The 22,223-nt window shown below is 52.6% G+C and overlaps 1 protein-coding gene across 2 annotated transcripts in view; it reads left to right on the forward strand.

The window, feature by feature from the left end:
- The window catches only part of TMEM132B (transmembrane protein 132B), a 409,467-nt gene that overhangs the window by 20,467 nt on the left and 366,777 nt on the right, over positions 1-22,223 (forward strand). Inside the window, exon 1 of one of the 2 annotated variants that reach the window (XM_049698598.1) lies at positions 4,213-4,344. The exons of the other annotated variant lie outside the window; for it this stretch is intronic. Coding sequence (XP_049554555.1) covers positions 4,278-4,344 — 67 coding nt within the window. The 5' untranslated portion in view covers positions 4,213-4,277. Of the gene's footprint in view, positions 1-4,212; positions 4,345-22,223 lie in introns of those variants that run through there. 2 annotated transcript variants of the gene reach the window in all.

Below are 22,223 nucleotides of genomic sequence, written 5' to 3' on the forward strand. Positions count from 1 at the left end.
GTGGCGAGCCAGGGCTACTCTTTGTTGCGGTTTGCGGCCTTCTCATTGCGGTGGCTTCTCTTGTTGCGGAGCACGGGCTCTAGGTACACAGGCTTCAGTAGTTGTGGCTCACGGGCTCTAGAGCGCAGCCTCAGTAGTTGTGGCTCTCGGGCTTAGCTGCTCCACGGCATGTGGGATCTTCCTGGACCAGGGCTCGAACCAGTATACCCTGCATTGGGAGGCGGATTCTTAATCACTGCGCCACCAGGGAAGCCCCGATCGCTTTTTTGAGACGCTCCCCTGCCCCACCATTTACGGGATGGCGGAGTAGTGATTGAGTCGATTCTGTTCCCTGGAGAGAACGGCAGCGACGGTTCAGGTAACCGTGAGCATTTGCATTGGAAAACAAAGACAGTCACTCTTTGCAAAGAACATCTTGACTAGTGAGTCACGATGGGGATCGCCGCCCGCGGGTTGGAAACGTTGGAGGTGCAGAGGATACGGGGTCTTTTAAAGCTTCTCCGAGTTGGGGGTGGTGGGGAAATCTCTCTGCTTAGTGCCCCCATTGCCCCCGACCTCTCCGCAGTCTTTCTTCCGCTGCTCAGGCCAGGCCCGTAGTGCCAGCGACAGCCACGAGATGGCAATGTCGCTCTACGCTTGTTGCCCGGCGGGCGCGTGGGCTGAGCTGGAGCAGAGCGGCGGGGCGGGGAAGGGCGCCAGAGGGCCCGCGTTGGGTGCGGCTGCCGGGTAGGTAGGCGGTGGTGGGGCCTGGGGGAGCCTAGCCCGGGGGAGAGGGCCTTGGGCCGGGGGCCGAGGCTGGCTCCTAGTTGGATCTGCCTCCCCACATTTACAGAACGTAGGGCAGGACCATTCCTGGCTTCAGTTTCCCCATCTGTACACAAGGGGAGAGTTTGAACTGTGTAATTCTTATGATCCTGCCCCAAGCTCTGAGGCCAGCAGGCTGGGGGTGAGATTCCGGGATTTGCTGGGTGGGGGGATGGGGTGGGAGGCCTGGGATCTCCTAGGTCGCTACTGCCAGTCCCTCCCGCCTTGCCCGCGCACCTTCAGGATCCAGGAAGGCCTTTTCTGCTCAGAATAACCCCTGAAATACTCCCATTAGATAGAGACTCAGGGGCCTGATTAATATGCAGAAATTCTCACCCAACTGCGGGATAGGCTGAGGCAGGGCTGGAGTTCTCATCTCTACTGACGTATGAGCTCAGAGAGGGTTAGGGGCTTGTCCAAAGTCACACAGCCCGGGCATGGAAAAGCCACCTTCAAAACCAGATCCTTCTTCTCAGCCTCTGGTTCCACCATCGTCAGCCTGGATCAGGGAGTGGGGGAACCGTGTCTACCTCAGCTCCTGAACAGCAGGACTTAGAACAATACGTGAGCGGGGCTCCAGAGGGAGTGGGCTGTGTGGAGGAGTCTGTTTTAGGTGGTGTGGTCTGGAAAGGCCTTTCTGAGGAGGCGACATTTGAGCTGAGATCTGAAGGGAGAAGAGGCCGCGGCGGGAAGACCCCAGAAGGCTGGGCCAAGAGTAGGAGACAGCGAGAGCAAAGGCGTAGAGGTGGGAAGAGGGCGAGCCCAGGATCCTTAGGGAGGTGGGGCCGGCTGGGGTGCCGACGCAGCGGGTGGCTCTGTGGGGTGCGACAGGGTGGTCCTGAGTGGGCGGAGGCAGGCGATCACTGTCTGTCATCGCTGGGATACCATGTGACCCTTGGCCTGGGGACTCACTGGACCCATTCAACCCCTCCCCATGCACCCCTGCTAGAAAATGACTTCTCCTCCTTGGCCACAGCCCCTCCCCCAACCCTGCTGCCTAGTCAAGGTGCCTGGGGCACCGTGGGTCACTCCTACTTTGTGCCCCTGCGGTGGCTGTCCCTCGAGATCCCTTGAGTTTGGGTTTTCCCCTCTTATGAGCTAGAGAACTCACCCCTGCCATCACCGCACACGGGCCTGGCACGCAGTAGGTGCTCACTCAGCAAATACTTATGAATGAATAAGTGGGAAAGAGAAGAGGTGGCTTTGGCAGCTGGGCACGCAGGACCCCAAGAAAGGTCTGGCAGTGTCTCAGGGGAGATGGTCACAGAGAGGGGACAGGCGGGCCCCGTGCAAGGCCACCCCAGTCCCAAGGAGACCGCCCACCGTCCAGCCTGTCATGTGGCTCTCCCTGCATCCCAGGCTCTGAGCCCAAAGGGGGCTCAGCCAGGGCATGGGTTCCTTGCAAAGGGAGTTTATTAGCTTATGGGGAAAATCCCTGTATGTCTCGCAATCAACCTGGGCCTGCGACTGGCCACCTGCCCCGAGTTCTTTCTTCGTTCTTTTATCTAGGAAGAGCTGAGTACCGCCTCTGCTAATGAGCTTGTATGTACTAATGAAGCAGATGCCCTGTCCGCCCCCCCCCCCCACTCCAATCTCTCCTTGCCAGCTGGGAGGGGCAGAGGATTGTTCTGATGTGCGCGCTGGGCCCACAGAGGAAAACCAGATACATCATAATAATGACCATCATGATGAGAATGATAATGTGGACAGCGGATCCCTTTACATGAGCTCTTACTTCATAGGTCAGGGGCTTTACATACGTGTTCTGGGACACCAGGCAGATGCTGCAATGGCTTCCATTTCTCAGATGGGGAGACTGAGGCTGGGGAGGTTCAATGACTCCCTCCAGGGCACAGCTAGAGTGGCAGAGCCGGGATTCTCTGCCAGGACTCCATGACTCTGAAGTCTTCTCCAAATTTGTCTTTGCCTCACCCTCCGTACGCTGCCTTATTGACTGTTTCCAAAGAGTTTGACCCACTGTTTTCACGGAGAACCGAGACTCTGGAGCCAGTGGCTGTTATGATGGGGCTGGGGGCAGAGCAAAGACTCCGACGCAGGTGGACCCCTCCCCCCCCCCGCCAGGCCCCCGCTCTTCTGGCTGTGGGGCAACTTTCAAGGCATCTGAGGCCTGCGGGCGGTGTCCGCACGTGCGCCCAGCATGCTTCTGCTTCATCAATTTTGTTTCGCTCCCGTGGCCTAGCTCGGGTTGGGGGTTGGGACGCCCGGGGGAGGGGGGGGGTGGAATCTAGGACTTCCGGAAAACGGGTACTGTGGCCCCCGCCGAGGCCCTGCCCACGGGCTGGAGGAATCCGATCACCCGGTCCCCATCCCCGCCTCTGCTACACCCCCGCGCGGTCGTTGTTTGACCCCGCGCCGCCGGGAACTCGTTCCGGGGACCGCTCTGGCCCGCGCCCCTCCCTCCGCGCGCTCTTAGGGCCTGCGAGAAATGGGCAGGCGTGGCCTCTCGCTCGGGTAAAGAAGGGCCCCCGAGGGTCTCCGCTTCTCGCCACCCGTGGGGCGCCATCCCTGAGGCGCCATCGGTCTCGCTCAGGACCCCTGACCGCGCCCAGCCAGCGCACCCAGCCCCGATCCTAGGGCTCTGTAGGAACTCCTCAGGTAGCCCCCGACTCCCGGAGGCCACCCCTGTCCTCCCCTCCCCACAGGCACCCCCAAGCTGTGCCAGATGTACCCCAGGACCTCTGGGCTGCGCTCCGTCTCCCAGTCCGTCCCCCGCAGACACCGCCCCTCCAGACGTCGCTGCCCCATTCCGAGGACCCTCCCCGTCTCCCTCATCCCGCGACCTTGGGAACTCCCGCCTACGGCCCGAACGCGCCCGGATCTGTCCGCACTTTGCCCAGTAGGTCATCCGTCCGGCGGTCCCGGTCCCCGCCAACGCCCTGACCACCCCCGCAGGGCTCCCCAGGCCTCTGCGGCCAGGCGCCCTCCCCCGGGGACGCCGGGAAGTGGCACGTCCCGCCGCCTATCGCCGGGCGGCCGCCTGGTGCCCCGTCTCCCGGCGGCGGGCCCCTCCCCCGGCCTCCCCGGCCCCTCCCCCCTCCCGCCTCGCCTCCCTCCTCCCAGGCGCTCGCGCGCTCGCTCACTCTCTCGCTGGCTCGAGGGGCGGCCAGCAGCTGGCGCGGGCAGAGGCGGCGGCGGCGCGACCGGGATGGGACGGGCGCCCGGGCGCGGGAGCCGCGGCGGCGGCCGCGGCGGGGGCCGAGCAAGTCGGGCCAAGTGCGGGGCCGCCAGCCAGGGCGCCAGGCGCTGAGCCCCCGCGGCCCCCGGCTCCCCGGCCGCGCACGGCCGAGCCCGAGAGAGCGCGCTGAGGCGCAGCCCGGGAAGCGCCGCCAGCGCCGGCCGCCTGCGTCTGGGGAAGAGCGGCGCCCTGGGAGCGAGCCATGCCCGGCGCCCGAGCGTAGCCGCGGGGGCCGCTCCCGGGAGCCGCGGGCCGGGCCCACCGCGCGCCGAGGACCATGCCGCCCCCGGGCCGGGCGCCGCCGCTCGGGCTCCTGCTGGCGCTGACGGCGCTCCAGTGCCCAGGTAACGCGCGTCCCCGGACCCCATCCCCGACCCCGGCCGCCGCGCATAAAGTTGGCTCCCGCACGGGGCGGCCACCTCCTTCTCAAGTCCCCGGTAGCTTGCGTCTCCCGGACTTGCACAAATCTGGGGAGACTCTGGGAACCCAGGGGTCTCCAGCCCGTACCCCTTTGCCCAACGCGAGAGCCCGCCCGCCTTCCTCCCCAAACCTCCAGCTCCCCTGCGGATCCGTTCAGGGCGCAAGGGGGGCAACCGGCCGGGTGCGCTCAGCCTCACCAGGCGGGTTCCAGAAACCGAGTCCCCTCCCCGCCCCGCCTTGGGGCAGCGTCCCCCCAGGACCCGGTTCCCGCGGCGGTTTTGCGGTGGCAGGGAGTCGGTGGGCCCCTTCTGCCGGTTTCCTGATGCCCGCGGACGCACCGCCGGCTTTCCCAGGACACCTGCGGGGCCCCACCTTGAGGTCGCCTCGGTCGGAGCCGTCTGGCTGGTCCGCAGCCCCTCCCCACCCTCCTGCTTTTACATCCCTGCCGAAGGTGCCCCCTCCCCAAGTGGCCTCCCCTCGGCTGCTGCGTAGCCCGCTGCTCGCCTCCTGGAAACGCGGGCTGCCCCAGCGCCCTGACCCCAGGGCGGCCAGGCAGTTCAGGGCGCGCAGGGCCGCCTAGAACGTGGTACTGGCCAGAGCCATTGCTTGGGTACCGTGGAGCCGGGCTCCCCGCTGGCACCGGCGCAGCTGTCGCCGAAACCTAGCGAGTGGGAAAGGCAAAACAGTCAGGTATTTTGGGTCTCCGCTGGAGTTTGGAAAGCTTTCTACCACCTTGGTGTGGCTACACGTTGGTCCTAGAGGCCGTTTATCCTAAAATGCCAATTCCTCCCTGCCTCCCACCCCAAGCCGCGGAGAAAATTCTAAAAGCTCAGAGGAACCGGGAACAGTCACCAGCACCATTCATGTGCATTTGGAGAGCTCAGTTCTCCAAACCTGTTAACATCAGGACCCGTGATTTGGGAGCAGGTAGCTTTTGCTTGAGAAGATTCTTCTCATCTTCTTAATAAACAAACCACACAGCCACCCAGAACGCAGCAGCAGAATACAACTGTAACTTTTCAGCTTTAACTGTCTTGGAGGGTTGCAGTTAGGAGCAAGCCTCGTATGCCAACTTAATGTGTGACGTATTTGCGTGGAAAAAGTAAATACTGTCTTCCTTCCAGATGCCCTTAAGTGACCCAAAATACTTAATAAAGCCTTCCCCTCGGAGAAAGCCTTTTGTCAGAGGCATCCATCGGCATTCAGCTTTGGCTCAACGTAGAGAGCGGTGCTGGGCTTGACGTGGATGAATCTTTAATCTGCTTGTCTAATAAGCAGCTCTGATAGCTGTTTTGCTCTCCGCGTTGCTGGAGTCGAGGCTGTTTCCTCTTAGCTGAAGCCCTGGAGCCCGTTCCCCATAGTGCACAGTCCCTTGGACTGGAAAATTGCAGTTTTGTCTTGATTTTGTCCCTGCACGGGGGTCAGTGCTCCTAAGTGAATATCGGAAATCTCTCAGAGAAGCTGCCTGCCTCGTGCTTTGTTAAGGGAACATTTGAACCCTCCGTTCCCCCCTTCCCTAGCAACAGAAGAGCTTGTGCCTGGCTCTGGGCGGCCCAGTCCTGGTTGGGAAGGTATGCCACCCCGGAAACCTGGTGCTGGCCCGGCTCCAGAGTCTCTCCGGGAGGGTCTCAGCTGGGCAGCTCCTACTGGCAGGTGCTGCTAGAGCAGAGTCCCCAGTGCCGTCGCCAGGTCCTTGCGAGCACATGGAAGCCTTTCACCGGCCCCCACCAGGGACACAAAGAGACGACAGTTTGATAACTCTATATTTAGCACCAGTTAGGAGAGCTGGGGGAAAAAAAAACAGGGCTGAAATTCCTGAAAGGTACTTAACTGCCTGCCGTTGGTTGAAAGGTTCGGAGGAATTAGCTAGAGCATCCTTCAGAGCTGGTTGGATTTTCTGGATAATTTCTGCCATGATTTCCCGACCACGTCTGGCTAAGGCTCCCGGAGAGGGGCTGGAAGAGTTCAGAGGCGAGGAAGGACGCGATCTGTCCCCCATCACACACAGGGACTGTCTGCTTTGTGCCCCCTCCCCCCTCCCGCGTGGGTAGCTGCCATGGTAAAGAGTGTGGTGGGTGTATTTCTTTCAGCCTTGCAAGCGCTTAAACATATGGAACTGTACTTGGTAAGAGTCAGCACAAATCCCTCAGCTTGGCGACCAGGGGGCCCCTATTATTCAAGCCACTTTTGTGCCTGCTATGGCTTTGCAAATCAGCAGCGCTGTTACTGTCCCTGCTGGGGAAAATGGACACGCCTTGCTCCATTGACCCATTATGCTCAAGGTCTATAAAGTCAGGGTGGGTGGAGAGCCCCCGACAGAGGGTCCTTGTGAGCGACAGAGCCTGCTAGTTGGAGGGAGCGGTGAGACTTTGGCTTCAAGGCAGAGATGCTCTTAGCCGTTCCTGGCACCTTGGCGTGGTGTGTGGTATATTTCTTTCTCGTTGCAACAGTGATGTGTGTGTGGGGTGCCCATGGGTGGTGTTTCTTTTCAGAGAGGTGGCACTGGGGTTGGCGGGGAGCCGTGTACCAATGCTGTCGCCTCCCCCTGGGTGATTTAATGGCCGGACCGTGGAGGTTCCCAGAGTAAATCATTTCGTCCCTGCCCCGCCCCTGCCCTGGATGCAGGGAACTTGGGAGGCATGAGGCTTCTGCATGAGCTGCGATGCTTGAAGCCAGTAATGAGCGTGGTGGTTGCCATGGTCCAAGGGAGCACAAGAAAGCCCTCGCTTGTGGGTGGGTGTGAAGTCGGGGAGGGTGGTCTCTGGGTCAGCAAAGCCCTTGCAGCGGCCTTGTGCCCCCTGCGTTGTGTGCGGATGGGCACCTCCTTTCTTCTCTCCTGGCTCAGAAATTGAATGGGGATGGAGAGGGTGCAGTTCCCTTTGAAGCGACGGGATTCAGCAGATGCATCGCCTCCCATCACAGTGGGGAGACGGAGGCGCCCTGGCACGAGAGGCAGCATGATGGGGTGGTCGTGGTACCACCACCTCTTCCCCAGAGTAAATGAGTGGACTTGGAGAGCAAGAAGTGTCTTAAAGCATGTCCTCCAACAGCTCCCCCTGCAGGTGGCAGAGGAGACTTGGGCATGGGAAGTGACTCGCTCAGGGTCACACGGTGAACTGGTGTCAGACTAGGGCCCGTGGCTCTCACAATTTCTCCGTTTTTTAAAAACTGCTTGCCCAGGACTTTCTCACCCTACACAGTGGAGCCTTTCTGGTCAAGGAGTTCTACTGTCCTTTAGAGGACTGTGACTTCATTTAAGGAGCCCAAGGTCAAGAGACAGGCAGCCACTGGGGGGTGGCTAAAATAGCAAATGTCAACTCAGAAAGGCAGGTAGCAAATCATCACGATGATGATGATGATAGTGATGGTGATGATGGTGGTGATGTGATGGTGATGGTGATATGGTGATGATGGTGATGTGATGGTGATGATGGTGATGTGATGGTGATGGTGATGATGATGGTGATGGTGATGATGGTGGTGATGTGATGGTGATGATGGTGATGGTGATGATGGTGATATGGTGATGATGGTGATGTGATGGTGATGATGATGATGATGGTGATGATTGATGGTGATGATGGCGATGTTATGGTGATGGTGGTGATGTGATGGTGATGATGATGGTGATGTGATGATGATCATGATCATGATGATGGTGATGTGATGGTGATGATGATGATGTTGATGGTGCTGATGATGGTGATGTGATGTGATGATGGTGGTGATGATGGTGATGGTGATGGTGATGTGATGGTGATGTGATGATGGTGATGTGATGGTGATGATGGTGATTTGATGGTGATGATGGTGATGATGGTGATGATGGTGATGTGATGTGATGATGATAGTGGTGGTGATGTGATGGTGATGGTGATGATGGTGGTGATTTGATGGTGATGTGATGGTGATGATGGTGATGTGATGATGATGGTGATGTGATGGTGATGATGGTGATTTGATGGGGATGATGATGGTGATGTGATGGTGATGTGATGATGATGGTGATGATGGTGATGTGATGGTGATGATGGTGATGTGATGATGATGGTGATGATGATGGTGATGTGATGGTGATGATGATGGTGATGTGATGGTGATGATGATGGTGATTTGATGGTGATGTGATGGTGATGATGGTGGTGATGATGATGATGGTGATGTGATGTTGATGGTGGTGATGGTGATGGGACGATGGGGTGATGATGGACACGCATGCTTCTGAAGTCGCTCCCTGTGTTGTGGGCACCATCCCAGGCATTTCCTCGTATGAACAGGGTGAAATACTCACCACTCTGGCAAATGGACACCCTCACTATTCACAGTTTACAGATGAGGATATTGAGGTCCAGAGATGCCAAATAACTTGCCTGAGGTCACACAGGGTCAGGATTCCAGCCCAGGTGCTGGTCTGTGCCTTACGCACCACCTCACAGCCAGATTCCCCTCCACAGCCTTGCGCAGAACTGTGTGGACAGACTCCTGGACAAGCCAGACTGACCTTCCAAGATGGTGGGTGGTTATGGAGTCCCTCTCACTTCCTTTCTGCTCTCTCTTTGCAACAGATACACCTATAAATGCGAGCTAAGGTTTCCAGCCGTAGAAATCAGACAGATTGGAGTCAGCTCTGCAGGCAACTAGGAGTCCTTTGAGTTCTGTGCCCTCGAGGGATTAGACGGTTACGTTAAAGGGTGAGACTTTGGCAGGCAGATACCCCCCTCCTTTCCATTTGGTCTCCTGCGCTGGTTCTCCCGCGTCAGTGAGGCTCAGAATCAGAAGCAACACTGCAACTAACCCCGATCTACACATACTGTGCGTTCTAAGCCCTTTGCTGATTTTACTTCATTGAGTCCTCAGTGGCTCCCGTGGGGTAAGGACTTGTGTTTGCCCCATTTTACAGATGAGGAAACTGAGGCCCAGAGAGGCACCGTGACCTGTCAAGGTCACACAGCCGCAAAGGGATGGGCCGTGGATGTGAACCCACAGTGTAACCGTCTCAGAGTCGGGGCTCTTTGCTGCTACCTTCTCTGCGTTTGTAGGCACTGAGTTTTGTGGGCAGCTTATGGATTCTGAGACTAATTTGGGTCCAGGGATGTGTTTCAAGTTGTGGGCAGAGCTGGGTCTTTTTTGAGAAACCGTTTTGGGGAATTTTGTCCCCTCTAAAGTCGGCTTAGGGTCCAGGGGTGCATCGACAAGGAGGGGTTTGGTGTTTTTTTTGGTCCAAAATATTGTTTTATTAACACTTGATGTTTTCTAGGATTTAAAAGTTTATTTTTAAATCATCTTTGAAAATTTATTTATTTTTGGCTGCATTGTGTCTTCGTTGCTGCGTGCGGACTTTCTCTAGTGCGGCGATCGGGGGCTACTCTTCCTTGCAGTGCACGGGCTTCTCATTGCGGTGGCTTCTCGTTGCGGAGCATGGGCTCTAGGCACGTGGGCTTCAGTAGTTGCAGCACGTGGGCTCAGTAGTTGTGGCTCGCGGGCTTTAGAGCACAGGCTTAGTAGTTGTGGTGCATGGGCTTAGTTGCTTTGCAACATGTGGGATCTTCCTGGACCAGGGCTCAAACCTGTGTCCCCTGCTTTGGCAGGCTGATTCTTAACCACTGCGCCACCAGGGAAGCCCCAGTATTACGTAATTTTTTAAAATTTAAATTTTAAATTGAAGTATAGTTGATTTACAGTGTTGTGTTTGTTTCAGATGTACAGCAAAGTTATACCATATATGTATATGGTGTATATATGTATATTCTTTTTCAGATTCTTTTCCCTTACAGGTTATTACAAAATATTGAGTATAGTTCCCTCTGCTATACAGCAGGTCCTTGTTGGTTATCTGTTTTATATATAGGACTGTGTATCTGCTAATCCCAAACTCCTAATTTATCCCCCCCCTCACCCCATTCCCCTTTAGTAACCACAAGTTTGTTTGCTATGTCTGTGGGTCTATTTCTATTTTATAAATAAGTTCATTTGTATCATTTTTTAAAAGATTCCACATATAAATGATATCATATGATATTTGTCTTTCTCTGTCTGGCTTACTTCACTTAGTATGATCATCTCTAGGTCCATCCAGGGCTTGCCGTTTTGGGAAATTGAGCCGATGTGGAAGGCTGCTGGCTGCCTTTGGGACATGTTTGGCTTGAGGGCTTCTCAGTTGCCAACATTTAAAAAGTGGAAGATGTCAATATCACCAGCCAGGTTTCTGGCTTATCTTGAGAAACTGGGAGATCTGATCTAACCCCTTCTAGCCCCTTGGCCTCTCCAAGACTCAGTTTCCCCATCTGTAGAATGGGCCCTGTCTTAGTCCATCCAGGCTGCTATAACAAAGTACCACAGGTTGGGTAGATTATAAACAACAGACATTTATTCCTTACAGTTCTGGGGGCTGGGAAGTCCAAGATCATGGTGCCAGCATGGTTACATTCTGATGAGAACCCTCTTCCTGGTTCATAGATGCCTGTCTTCTCACTGTGTCCTCACTTGGTGGAAGGGATGAGGGAGCTCTCTGGGGCCTCTTTTGTAAAGGCGCTGATCCCATCATGAGACTCCATCCTCATGACCTAATCATCTCCCAAAGGCCCCACCTCCTAACATCATCACATTGGGGGTCACCTTTCCACTGATGAATTTTGGGGGGACACAAGCATTCAGTCTACAGCAGGCCCTGACCCTCTGCTGATCTCATCACAAGGTTGGGAGACACCAGCAGGGTGACGGCGGGGGTGAGAGGGGTGCTGTCCTGCGGGGCCTGCGGTTTCTCAGGAGGGAGGGCAGGCAGGAAGGGAGGGGCTGATGAGCTCTTCTCTGCATCAGTCAGACCTGTAAAGAGAAGGATAACGGCCCCTCTGCTGCCTCCCAAGTGGTTTCTCGCTTCAGGATTTCCCTGGATTCTTCCCTGTCACCCAGGGAGAGGTTAAGGGTTCCGATGTATTCCCAGATGGGAGCACCGAGATTCAGAGGAGCTCAGGGACTTGCTTAAGACAGCACAGGCCGTGAGTAGCAAGGCAGGGTCTCCTCCCCAGAATCTCTGACTCCTGTCTCCCCTGCCCCTAAGGCACCTCCTCGTCCTGGAGTTTTGCTTCAGTTTCCCCACCCTCAGGCTTAGGTGCCTGTGACCTCAGGGGCTTGCATTATAGGGCAAGTTTGGTGTGATGGAGCGAGGGAAAGGAAGCCAGCAAATGCATAAGCAGGAAAGTCTCAGGCAGTAATTTACACTCTTCATACTCAAGACAAAGCAATCTGATGGGGAAGGTCTAGGTGATCCAGGAAGACTTCTTGGAGAAGGTGGCCTTTATCTTATCCGAGACCTAAATGTGATCAGACCAGAGCCAGCCCGGAGAAGGGTGTCCCAGGCAGGAGGAATTTGAATCCTTGCAAGGTTCTTTGCACAGTGCCTGGCACACAGCATGTGATCAAGAGATCCCAGCTCACTCACTCACTCACTCATTCATTCATTCAACAGGCATGTATTAATCAGCGCTCAGCACTAGGGACACAGCAGGGAACAGAAGAGACATATCCCCCATTCTGAGGAGCTGTCATTCTGGCAGAGCGAGACAATCGTAAAACATTGGACAAACAAATACATAATTTAATGTCAGGTGGTGACAGCGCTACCGGGAGAAGTAAAGCAAGGTCACTCGTTGTCACTTTTATTCTCCATCTGGGTGCTTGTTTTGCATCTTCCTGGAAACTCAGGGGCGGGATGGACCCCTGATGCCCCATCTCTGCCAGGGGAAGGCGGGAAAGGAGCCCAGGTGCTTTGGAGTGGAATTCCATCATCTTCTCTTGTTCATCCCACCTGGGGCCGCAGTGGGTGTGCGCATGTGACTCCTGAACCGATCAACACCCTCTCCTTACGTTTCGGTCCCAAAATAGTGACATAAAAAAATCAATAGAGTCCAGTTGGATTTGCTGTATTTTATGACTGAGGGGGATGGAGAGTCTAGAATTGCCCGGCGCTTCTGAGCCCGGCTGTTTTGCGGCGTTAACCTAAATTAACCTGTTGGGGGACCTAACTCACCATGGCTGCGCTTCGGAGCCCAGGATTCAGCGCCTCGGAAGGGTGACTCAGTAAATACTGCGCCTCTGATGTCTGCTTTGTGCTTGGAATGCCTCCCACCAGGGCTCTTAGTGCATCGGAGCAAATGGACACATAAAAATGCTGCTGCGGCTGCAGCCCTGGCTCGCGGGGCTGACACTGTGGGCCTGCTGGAGGGTCCTGGTTTTCTTTCCAGAACTCTGGAGTGCCGGACTGGCCCTGCCTGGTCTCCTGGCTCTCAGAATCCCTGGCTCCCTTTGTTTGCCCGGTCCTCTCTATGCCCTGTTACTTGTCGTTGGGTTTATATCCTTGGATTGCTCTGTTCCTCTGCGTTTGTGTCATCTGCTGCTGCAGGCTCTCCCGGGTGAGCTGATGGGGGCAGGTGAGTGGGGATGGGAACACCGGGGCGGAGGGATGAGGAAGCCGTGGCCCGGTGGGAGGGGACCTTGTTTTACTGCAGTCTGCTCCGAGACGGCAGGGGGAGTGGAAGGGGCGGGGCATGGTGTAGATGGAAGAGGTTGTTTTGCCAGGAAAAAGTTGTTTCTAGGGTGGCAGTGCAGAGGAACTTGCCAGGCCAGTGGAGAGCCGCTGGCTGCCTTTGGGCCATATCTGGTCTGCAGGCTTCTCTTGTCAGTTACCGGCATCTCAAAAGTGGGAGATGTTAGTATCCAGGTTTCTGGCTTCTCTCAACAAACTGGAAGATCTGGGAGCGCTGGTGTGGCTCCTTGGCCTTTCTGAGACTCAGTTTCCCCATCTGTAAAACGGACCCTGCATCCCCTGCTGGTGATCTTCGAAACCTCGTCCCAGTCTGCTTCCTTCCTTCATTCTGTGTTAGTTCACGGACACGTGTTTTCTCGTGCACCTGTGCTGTGACAGGCACTGTACTTGGAGCTGGTGATACAGCAGGAACAAGACAGGCAAAGGCCCCTCTCCTTGTGGGGTTAGCATTAAGGTGCAGGGAGACAGACTGAAATAGCTAAATAACTAAAATACACTGTTTATTAAATGGTCATAAGTGCTTTGGGGGAACATGAAGGAGGGGAGCAGACAGGGAGCGCTGGGGAGGGATGTTTTGCCATTTGAAAGAGCAGGTGTCACTCAGAAAGGTGACATTTGAGCAAAGACCTAAAGAGGTGAGGGAGCCAGCCAGGGGGCTGTCGGAGAGAAGAGCGTTCCAAGCAGAGGGAATAGCCAGTGCAAAGGCCCTGAGGTGGGAAGGTGCTTGGCAGGTTCAAGGACAGAAAGGAGACCAGTGAGGCTGGGCTGAGTAGTAGATGAGGTTAGGGACCAGAGCCTGAAAAGGACTGTGGCTTTTGCTCCGAGTGAGGTGGGAGCCATCGGCAGGTTTGAGCAGAGGAGACGGTGCTCTCACTTATGGGAGCAGAAGCAGGGAGAGCCCCAAGGGGGCTACTCAATAGTCCAGGCAGGGATGATGGGGGCTTGGATCAGAGTGGCAGCTGGAGAGGAGGTGAGAAGTGGTGAGATTTGGGGTGTAGTTTGAAAGTTGCGCTATGGGGTTTGCTGATTGATTCGTGCAATAACTATTTATCGGGAGCCAACTATATGCCTACCCCTGTATTGATTTGGGGGCCAAATCAATATTTGTTAGTGGTGGAATTAGCAAACAGAACTTACGCCTGTGAGTTGGGCTTCTGCCTTTTATGTGCTCTTCCCAACAGCTCTGGGGAGAAGGTTGGGATGGACGAGCCCGTGTTTCTGCATCTGTGAGATGGACATAGCGACATCATTAAGGAGAGTAAAGTTAAGAGGATCCAATGAGACAATAGATGCAAATGCTTCTTAGCAAGTACCCAGCACATAGTAAGTGCTCAATAAATGGGGGCAGTTATTAATAATGTTGGTAGGACAGTCGAGGAAACCAGGGCTCAGATGTACTCTCTGCCCCTGTAACTACGTGGAGGAGGAGGTTGGATCTGAGCTGTGGCCTGTCAGATTTAGCTTGGGGTTCATTTTTCTTGCTGGAACCACTAATATTCTAAGAAAAAAATTCCTCCTGTCTTCATGATGTGATCGTGCTGGCATAATTTATTATTGTCAGGTTGCCAGTGCAGGTGTACTTGCTTCATTTAGTAGGTGTGTAGGTGAAAAGTCGTGTGTCAATCAAATTCTATTTTCTCCATCCAATTCCACAACAGTTGAGAGACGTGTAAATTCCATCTGACCCTGTGCTGGCCTTGGCTCCTGTGTTGTTGCTTGTTATTTTCTGTACACATTAAATCGGGCATCACCAGGCTATGGTCCATGGACCAAATCCAGCCCTCGACCTGTTTGTGTAAATAAAGTTTTATTGCAACACAGCTATGCCTGTTTGTTTACTTATTGTCTATGGGTGCTTTCTCACAACAAGGGCAGGGTTGGGTAGTTGTGACAGATCCTATGGTCTGCAAAGCCTAAATAAATTACCTACTATCTGGCTCTTTTAAAGACAAAGTTTGCTTTAAATGGTCAAGCAGTGGTCATGTAAATGTGTGTTTATAGCGCTCTATGGTCAAGACAAGTACCCGCTTTTAATGTCAAAAAAATTATCCAGCTCGTCTGAACGAGAAGAATTGTGGGTTTGTTAACCCTTGGTTAAAAAAGAAAAACATATTGATTGAAAGTTGCCATCAATTCAGTAATGCTCTTGAACGAGTGGGTTTTGGTAATTACAGTAGCATTTATGTAGCGTTTTAAAAATAGTAGCACGTGTGTGGGAGATAGTTTTTACTCTGCAGGCAAAGCTCCATGGCTCACAGCTCAGAAGACCCCTTGGGATCTGAGGGATGCTGCTGGAGGGAACTAGTATTAAAGGAACCTACTGCGTAGTTATGTTATGTTCAGAATGACTCCAATCAGTGGATCTCTTTTATGACCTTGTGTTTTTTCCTATTTGGTTGTTTTAAAGATGAACGTATCCTTCTCTATTTTATCTGTGACGCCCAAGTCTGTGATATTTTAAGTTTCCAAATTTAAGATTTTAAGTGCACTCATGGAGGTGATGTGTCAAATGCAAAGATATGTCAGTGGATTAAATCTGGATTCTCACAGTTGCAAGGGACAAAATGGGGAACTTACTAGTCCCTGAAGGTGGGACGCTTAAGGAGGAAACAGCTTCAGGCATGGCTGGATCCAGGGGCTTACTCTCCTAATGAGAACTTCTGCTCTCACTCTGTCTCTTGGTTCTCTTTTTCCCTGTGTTCACCTCATTCTCAGACAGGCTGTCTCCACCTTATGGCAAAGTTGGCCACAGTTGGCTCTAGACATTCCTCTGACCAGCAGAAATCAAATGTCTCTTTCGTAATTGTCCAGCAGAAATCAAATGTCTCTTTCTTAATTGTCCCAGCAAGAATCCCAGGACTGACTTTTACTGGACTAGTGTGGGTTGTGCGCTGACCTCTCAACTAGAGACGGTGGCTGTGGGGATGGAATCCTGCAGCTGATGAGTCACACTTAAGTGTCTCTGGAGCTGGAACTGGAAGCCGCTTGCCAGCGAGATAGGCAAGGGATGATTTCCCAGAGGAAAATCTGGGTGCTTCCAGCAGAAGGAAGAAAATTTTACTGTGACAGCCTACCAGGTGAGGTGGGGACGCCCCCCCCCCCCCCCCCCGCCAGGTCAGGAGAGCCCTCATGCCTGGATTGACACCTCTGGTGCCCCTCCCCCAAGAAGTCAACACTCACCCCTCCCCTCCCGCCCTTTTGTGGGTTCTCTCTTGGCTGCTGTCCAATCTCCTGGGGCTTCTGTTTTGTACGTGTGACCTCTGATCCAGTCCAGTGATCTCACACATGTCTTAGTTGCTTTGGTTGAAAACATGGACTATTTGGAATGTAATTTGCTAATATATATGAAAAGAGAACTTGATCTGTGACCCAGCAGTCTCACTTCTGGGAAACCTATGTTTTCTAGAAATAAAAAGCACCACTGTTAAGGTTGTATGTTCACGGATATTTATAGCAGCATTGTCTGTGGTGGTAAAAAAGAGAAAAACCCCTAACTTTTCATCAGTAAAGTAGTTCTGGACTAAATGGTGGTATTTCCATGCTTGGACCACCAGGTAGCGGTTAAAAACAGTGGGTTGGACATCCCTTGTCCTGGAGGGATGACCGGGGCTTATTGTCAAGGAGAAAAGTGAGTGTCAGGGTAATTTACCCTGTGCAATGCCATTTTAATATAAACAACCAACCAAAAGTCTCCTATGTGTATAAAATAGCTATATTTATATAGTGCTTTCTGTGTGCCAGTCACAGTTCTAATATAGCTACACATATTCTCAGCAAGCCTGGGAGGTGTGTGGGTATTATTATTATACCCATTTTAAAGAAGGGGAAGTAGAGGCACCAAGAGGTTAAACAACGCTATGTAGCTAACGAGTGGTGGAGCTGGGGTTTTAATCCAGGTAGTTTGGATCTTAACCCTCACTCCATGCTGCCTCTTATACTGCCCACCCCAACTGCATCCCTTCACACACATGCCTTTATATTATTTTATTAGTGTGGAGAAAGGTGTGGCTGGACTACTGACCTCAGTGAAGGAATGACATGGGTGGTACTGGTGGGGTGGTGGGAAAGGAGTTGGTGGGGACTTAAAGGGAGGAAACCAGGAATGTTTGAGACATTTCAGCCACAACAATGCTGATTTTTAAGTAGAGAGCCCAGTGCTTCCTCTTAGGGTCTCTGGGTCCCTGTTGGGGCTGGTGAGAATGGCTAGTGGAGACCCTCTGAATTTGCTGCTGTGCTTTGCTGGTGCCGGGGGCTAAGGTGCGTGGAACTCAGACCCAGGAGAGATGCTGCTTGGTGTTTCACTGGGAGAAAGGAAGACTGGATGTGGTGTGATGGGCATATTTGTTGCAGATGAAACAGTGAAAGATAGAGAAGTAAAATAGTGATGGCTTGGGAATTCCTTGATGGTCCAGTGATTAGGACTCTGAGAGCACGGGTTCGATCCCTGGTCAGGGAACTAAGATCCCAAAAGCTGCACGGTGCGGCCAAAAAAAAAAAAAAAAAAAAAAAAGTGATGGCTTAAAAAGTAGGAGTTTATTTCTCTCCCAAGTCAGATTCTAGAGCTCAGAAGCCCAGGACTGTAGGTTGTCTCTGTTCCGTGAAATCCTCTTGGACCCGTGCTTGCTTTTACCATTTCAAGGTTGAGGTCTTTGTCCTCATGGTGTAAAATGGCAGGTACCGGTGCAGCCATCGCATCTTCATTCTAGGCACCGGGATTGGGGTGCAGATAAAGAAAGGGTAAAGGGTATGCATCAGTTGTCTTTTACAGAAGAGTCCTAGAAGCAGCCCCATGATGTTTCCACTTATATCCTATTGGTTGCGACTAAGTCACATGGCCGCATCTAGCTGCAAGGGAATCTGGGAAATGCAGTCTTTTTTTTCTTTTAATTAATTAATTTATTTTATTATTTTTTAAATTTTTATTTATTTTTGGCTGCGTTGGGTCTTTGTTGCTACGCGGGCTTTCTCTAGTTGAGGCGAGCGGGGGCTACTCTTCCTTGCGGTGCGCGGGCTTCTCATTGCGGTGGCTTCTCTTGTTGTGGAGCACGGGCTCTAGGCGCGCGGGCTTTAGTAGTTGTGGCACATAGGCTCAGTAGTTGTGGCTCGCGGGCTCTAGAGCACAGGCTCAGTAGTTATGGCGCACGGGCTTAGTTGCTCCGCGGCATGTGGGATCTTCCCGGACCATGGCTCGAACCCATGTCCCCTGCGTTGGCAGGCGGATTCTTAACCACTGCGCCACCAGGGAAGCTTGGAAATGCAGTCTTAATTTGAAGTGGCTAAAAATCAAAAGTTCTGTTACTCTGGAAAAAGGAGAGAATGGATATTGGGGGGATAATTAGTAGCTGGCGATGAATACCCTATCAGGGATAGCACGGCATCTGAAGAGAAGGTGTAAACAGTCAGGATCTTTTATAATCATACTGTGTGTGTGTGTGTGTGTGTGTGTGATTTTATTCTGCCTCCTAAGGTGGGAACCTGGGAAATACAGTTTTTCTGAGTGAAGGCAGTTTTGGTGACTGCATAACATTATCTCTGTCAAAGATGTGAAAGTGGGTACTTCCCTCGTGGCACAGTGGTTAAGAATCTGCTTGCCAATGCAAGGGACATGAGTTTGATCCCTGGTCTGGGAAGATCCCACATGCTGCAGAGCAGCTAAGCCCGTGCGCCACAACTACTGAGCCCATGTGCCATGACTACGGAAGCCCGTGGCACCTAGAGCCCGTGCTCTGCAACAAGGGAATCCCCCGCAATGAGAAGCCCGTGCACCACAATGAAGAGTAGCCCCTGCTCACCGCAACTAGAGAAAACCTGTGTGCAGCAACGAAGACCCACTGCAACCAAAAATAAATAAATAAAAAAAGAAAACGATGTGAAAGTGGTTTAAAAAATATGAGAGATAAATCTGAAGTCCCTTTTGAACAATTTCATATCTTTCCAAAAGGTAACTACTCTTTATCAGTTTGCTGTGTATTTTTCCTTGTAGGAAATATATATGTATAATATAATGTTTTAAATTTGCTTTTTTTTTTTTTTTTTTGCGGTATGCGGGCCTCTCACTGTTGTGGCCCCTCCCGTTGTGGAGCACAGGCTCTGGATGCGCAGGCTCAGCGGCCATGGCTCACGGGCCCAGTCGCTCTGCGGCATGTGGCATCTTCCCGGACCGGGGCACGAACCCGTGTCCCCTGCGTCGGCAGGCAGACTCTCAACCACTGCACCACCAGGGAAGCCCTAAATTTGCTTTTAATAGTATACATCGTGTCTGTTCTCCAATATCCATGTACATATAGAACTATCTTATTTTTTTGTTTATTTATTTTATTTTTGGCTGTGTCAGGTCTTAGTTGCAGCACACGGGATCTTTGTTGTGGCATGCGGGATCCTCTGCTGTGGCACATGGGCTCCAGAGCATGTGGGGTCTGTAGTTGCGGCAGTGGGCTCTCTAGTTGTGGCCCGGGTGCTCAGTAGTTGTGGCTCGCGGGCTTAGTTGCCCCACGGCATGTGGGATCTTAGTTCCCCGACCAGGGATTGAACCCACGTCCCCTGCATTGGAAGGTGGATCCTTAACGACTGGACCACCAGGGAAGTCCCTAGAACTATCTTATTTTTTTGAATTGCTGCATGGTATTCCATGGCAGGGAAATATCAAGGTGTATTTAGTGATTTTCCACTGCCTCAGAAGATGGAGGATTTCCCAGACATAGAAAGGAGGTTTAGAAAGATTTGCAAATGGCCATCCTGCCCAGCAGGAACACTGTGCAGAAATCAGCATCCAACCAGGATCTGCAGACATTTGAGGAAAGACAGGGTGTGACTGAGTGATAGTGGATGAAAGGACTGGCGCTTGAAGAAGCGGAGTTAACAGAGAAACGGGGATGAGGAGGGCTGGTTCTTAGAACCCAGGCCTCTTGCCGAGAGCTGCTGCTCCTTGATGGCAAGGACTTGCCGATGCTGCCCAAGGCTCCATTCCCAGTGGTTCCAGCTGTGGCTGATCCCCAAAGGACTTGGAGTGCCAGCCCATCTACTCATGGCATTTCTCTAGCTTCCGGAAGCTTCAGTCTTAGAAGAGAGACATCTTCTGTCCCCCAGTCTGGGCCTCCATAGCACTTACCACAAACACATTTCTTCCTAATGCAAGAGGCTCTTTAGGGAGCACCAGGAATTTATGATGAATTTTTAATTTCCCTATGATATTTTTTTCTCCTTCCACCCACTCTCCCCCCCACGCCCAGCCCAGTTAAAGTGTTTTTCTCTTAAATTTATGGGCTGAGCTGTTAAGAGGGTCTGTATATTTCAAGAGGAAAAGTGTTGGGGGCGGAGGTTTTGGCTTCACTGTTTGCACCAGCTTCACTCACACACGCTCCAAAGTGGCCTCATATTCCTACCTGATCAGTCTGCCTGTCATCTCAGGTCGTTATGTAAGGGCGACTAAATTCTGCTTTTCTTCATTGTAGCGTGGAGGGCAACATGAGGGAGGAAGCTGCTGGAATTTCTTTTTCAGTCTTTCCCATCCTGCAAGGTTCCCTACCTCCTCTTATTCTCCATCTTTTTTTTTTAAAAAAAATATTTATTTATTTATTTATTTGGTTGTGCCGGGTCTTAGTTGCGGCAGGCAGGCTCCTTAGTTGCGGCTCCAGGCCTCCTTGGTTGCGTCACGTGGTCCCCATCTTTCCTTGTGAAAGTGTTTAATAAGTGTTTGAGTGAGGGAATGAACTTCTATAGCATCTCCTGTCAGCTTTCTATCTCTCACTGGTTGATTAGATATTCTTTGCTCCTCTGGCTGCTCTCACAAACTGTTTCAAGCAGATCTCTGAAATTAAGAGCATGAACTCAGGTGGCAGACTGCTTGAGTTCAAATTCCAGCTCCACCACTTGCTAGCTCTGTGACCTTGGGTGAGTTACTTAACCTCTCTGTGCCATAGCATGTTCATCTGTGAAAGAGGGAAAGTAGGAGCTCCTACTCTTTGGGATGTTGTCAGGATTAAGGGAGATATTGTGTAAGAATTCAACACAGTGCTTAAATCCACATGGGTCTGTAATAAACGTTAGCCCTTTTAAATCCTCTTCTCCAGCCATTGAGTGTTTAGTTGAACACCTACTATATGCTCTGGTGCTCATTTTTGTGGTTTTTCTCATCTCTTCTTCCACATCGCTTCATACCAGATCTTGCGATATGATAGTGGTTGACTGCTATTTTTTTACCTTTTTCTGAGAATAACACCCTGATTTTATTTTGGGGAACCATTGTTCCCCTGCTTTGTGGTCTGGGTATTGCTAACTTTCTCCTCCTACTCCTCCACGGGTGGGCTCATGACTTGCGCCCGACCAATCAGAACAGCTCATCTCCTAGGCTTCAAGGATTGGCTCAGGCTTGGGCACATGACCCAAGCTGGGCCAATGAGAGCCAGCTCTGGGATGTTTGTTGCAAGCACGGGGAGGGGTGGGGGAGGGCTTCCTTTTCTGTTGCAGTTGCTAAGCTGGGAGGATGGGAGCCTGAATGTAGCGGTTATTATTGCTGTGTAACAAATTGCCACAAACTGATGGCTTAAAACAACCCACATGTATCATTTCACAGTTTCTGTGGGTCGGGAGTCCAGGCACAGGTTAGCTCTGCTTCTGGGTCTCTCACAAGGCAGCGTTCAGGGTGTTAGCCAGGGTTGGGCTCCCATCTGAAGGCTGGACCAGGGAAGAGTCTGCTTCTGTGCTTACGTGGTTGTTGGCAGGATTCGTTTTTGTGGGCTCTTAGACTGAGGGCCTTGGCTTTTTTGACACGTGGTCCTCTCCATATGGAGGAGAGTGGCTTCACCAAAGGCACTGACAGTCTCTTGTGACCTAATCACAGAAGGGATCTCCCTTCCACACTGAGGTAGGATATTGCTCAGAAGGAATTTACTCGAGGGGAGGGGACCACGCAAAGCCATGACTGCCATCAGGTGGAGAATACTGGAGATCATTTCAGAAGCCACCTACCGGGGAATTCCCTGGCGGTCCGGTGGTAAGGACTCTCCGCTTGCGCTGCAGGGGGCCTGGGGTCAATCTCTGGTTGGTCCGAGAACTCAGATTCCTCAAGCCGCACAGTGCGGTGCGCAAAAAAAAAAAAAAGAAAAAAAGGCAGCTACCTACCATTCTGGATCTGTGTGAGAATGAAGCAACATGGGGGAAAACAGAGCCGAGAGGGGGAGAGGGGGAGAGTTTCCTTGTGACCATACTGGAGTACCCAAAAGTAGCTGCTTCTGGTACGAGCTTTATCTTGAATTTCCCCAG

Source organism: Orcinus orca, chromosome 15, assembly GCF_937001465.1.
Source record: "Orcinus orca chromosome 15, mOrcOrc1.1, whole genome shotgun sequence".
NCBI lineage: Eukaryota > Metazoa > Chordata > Mammalia > Artiodactyla > Delphinidae > Orcinus > Orcinus orca.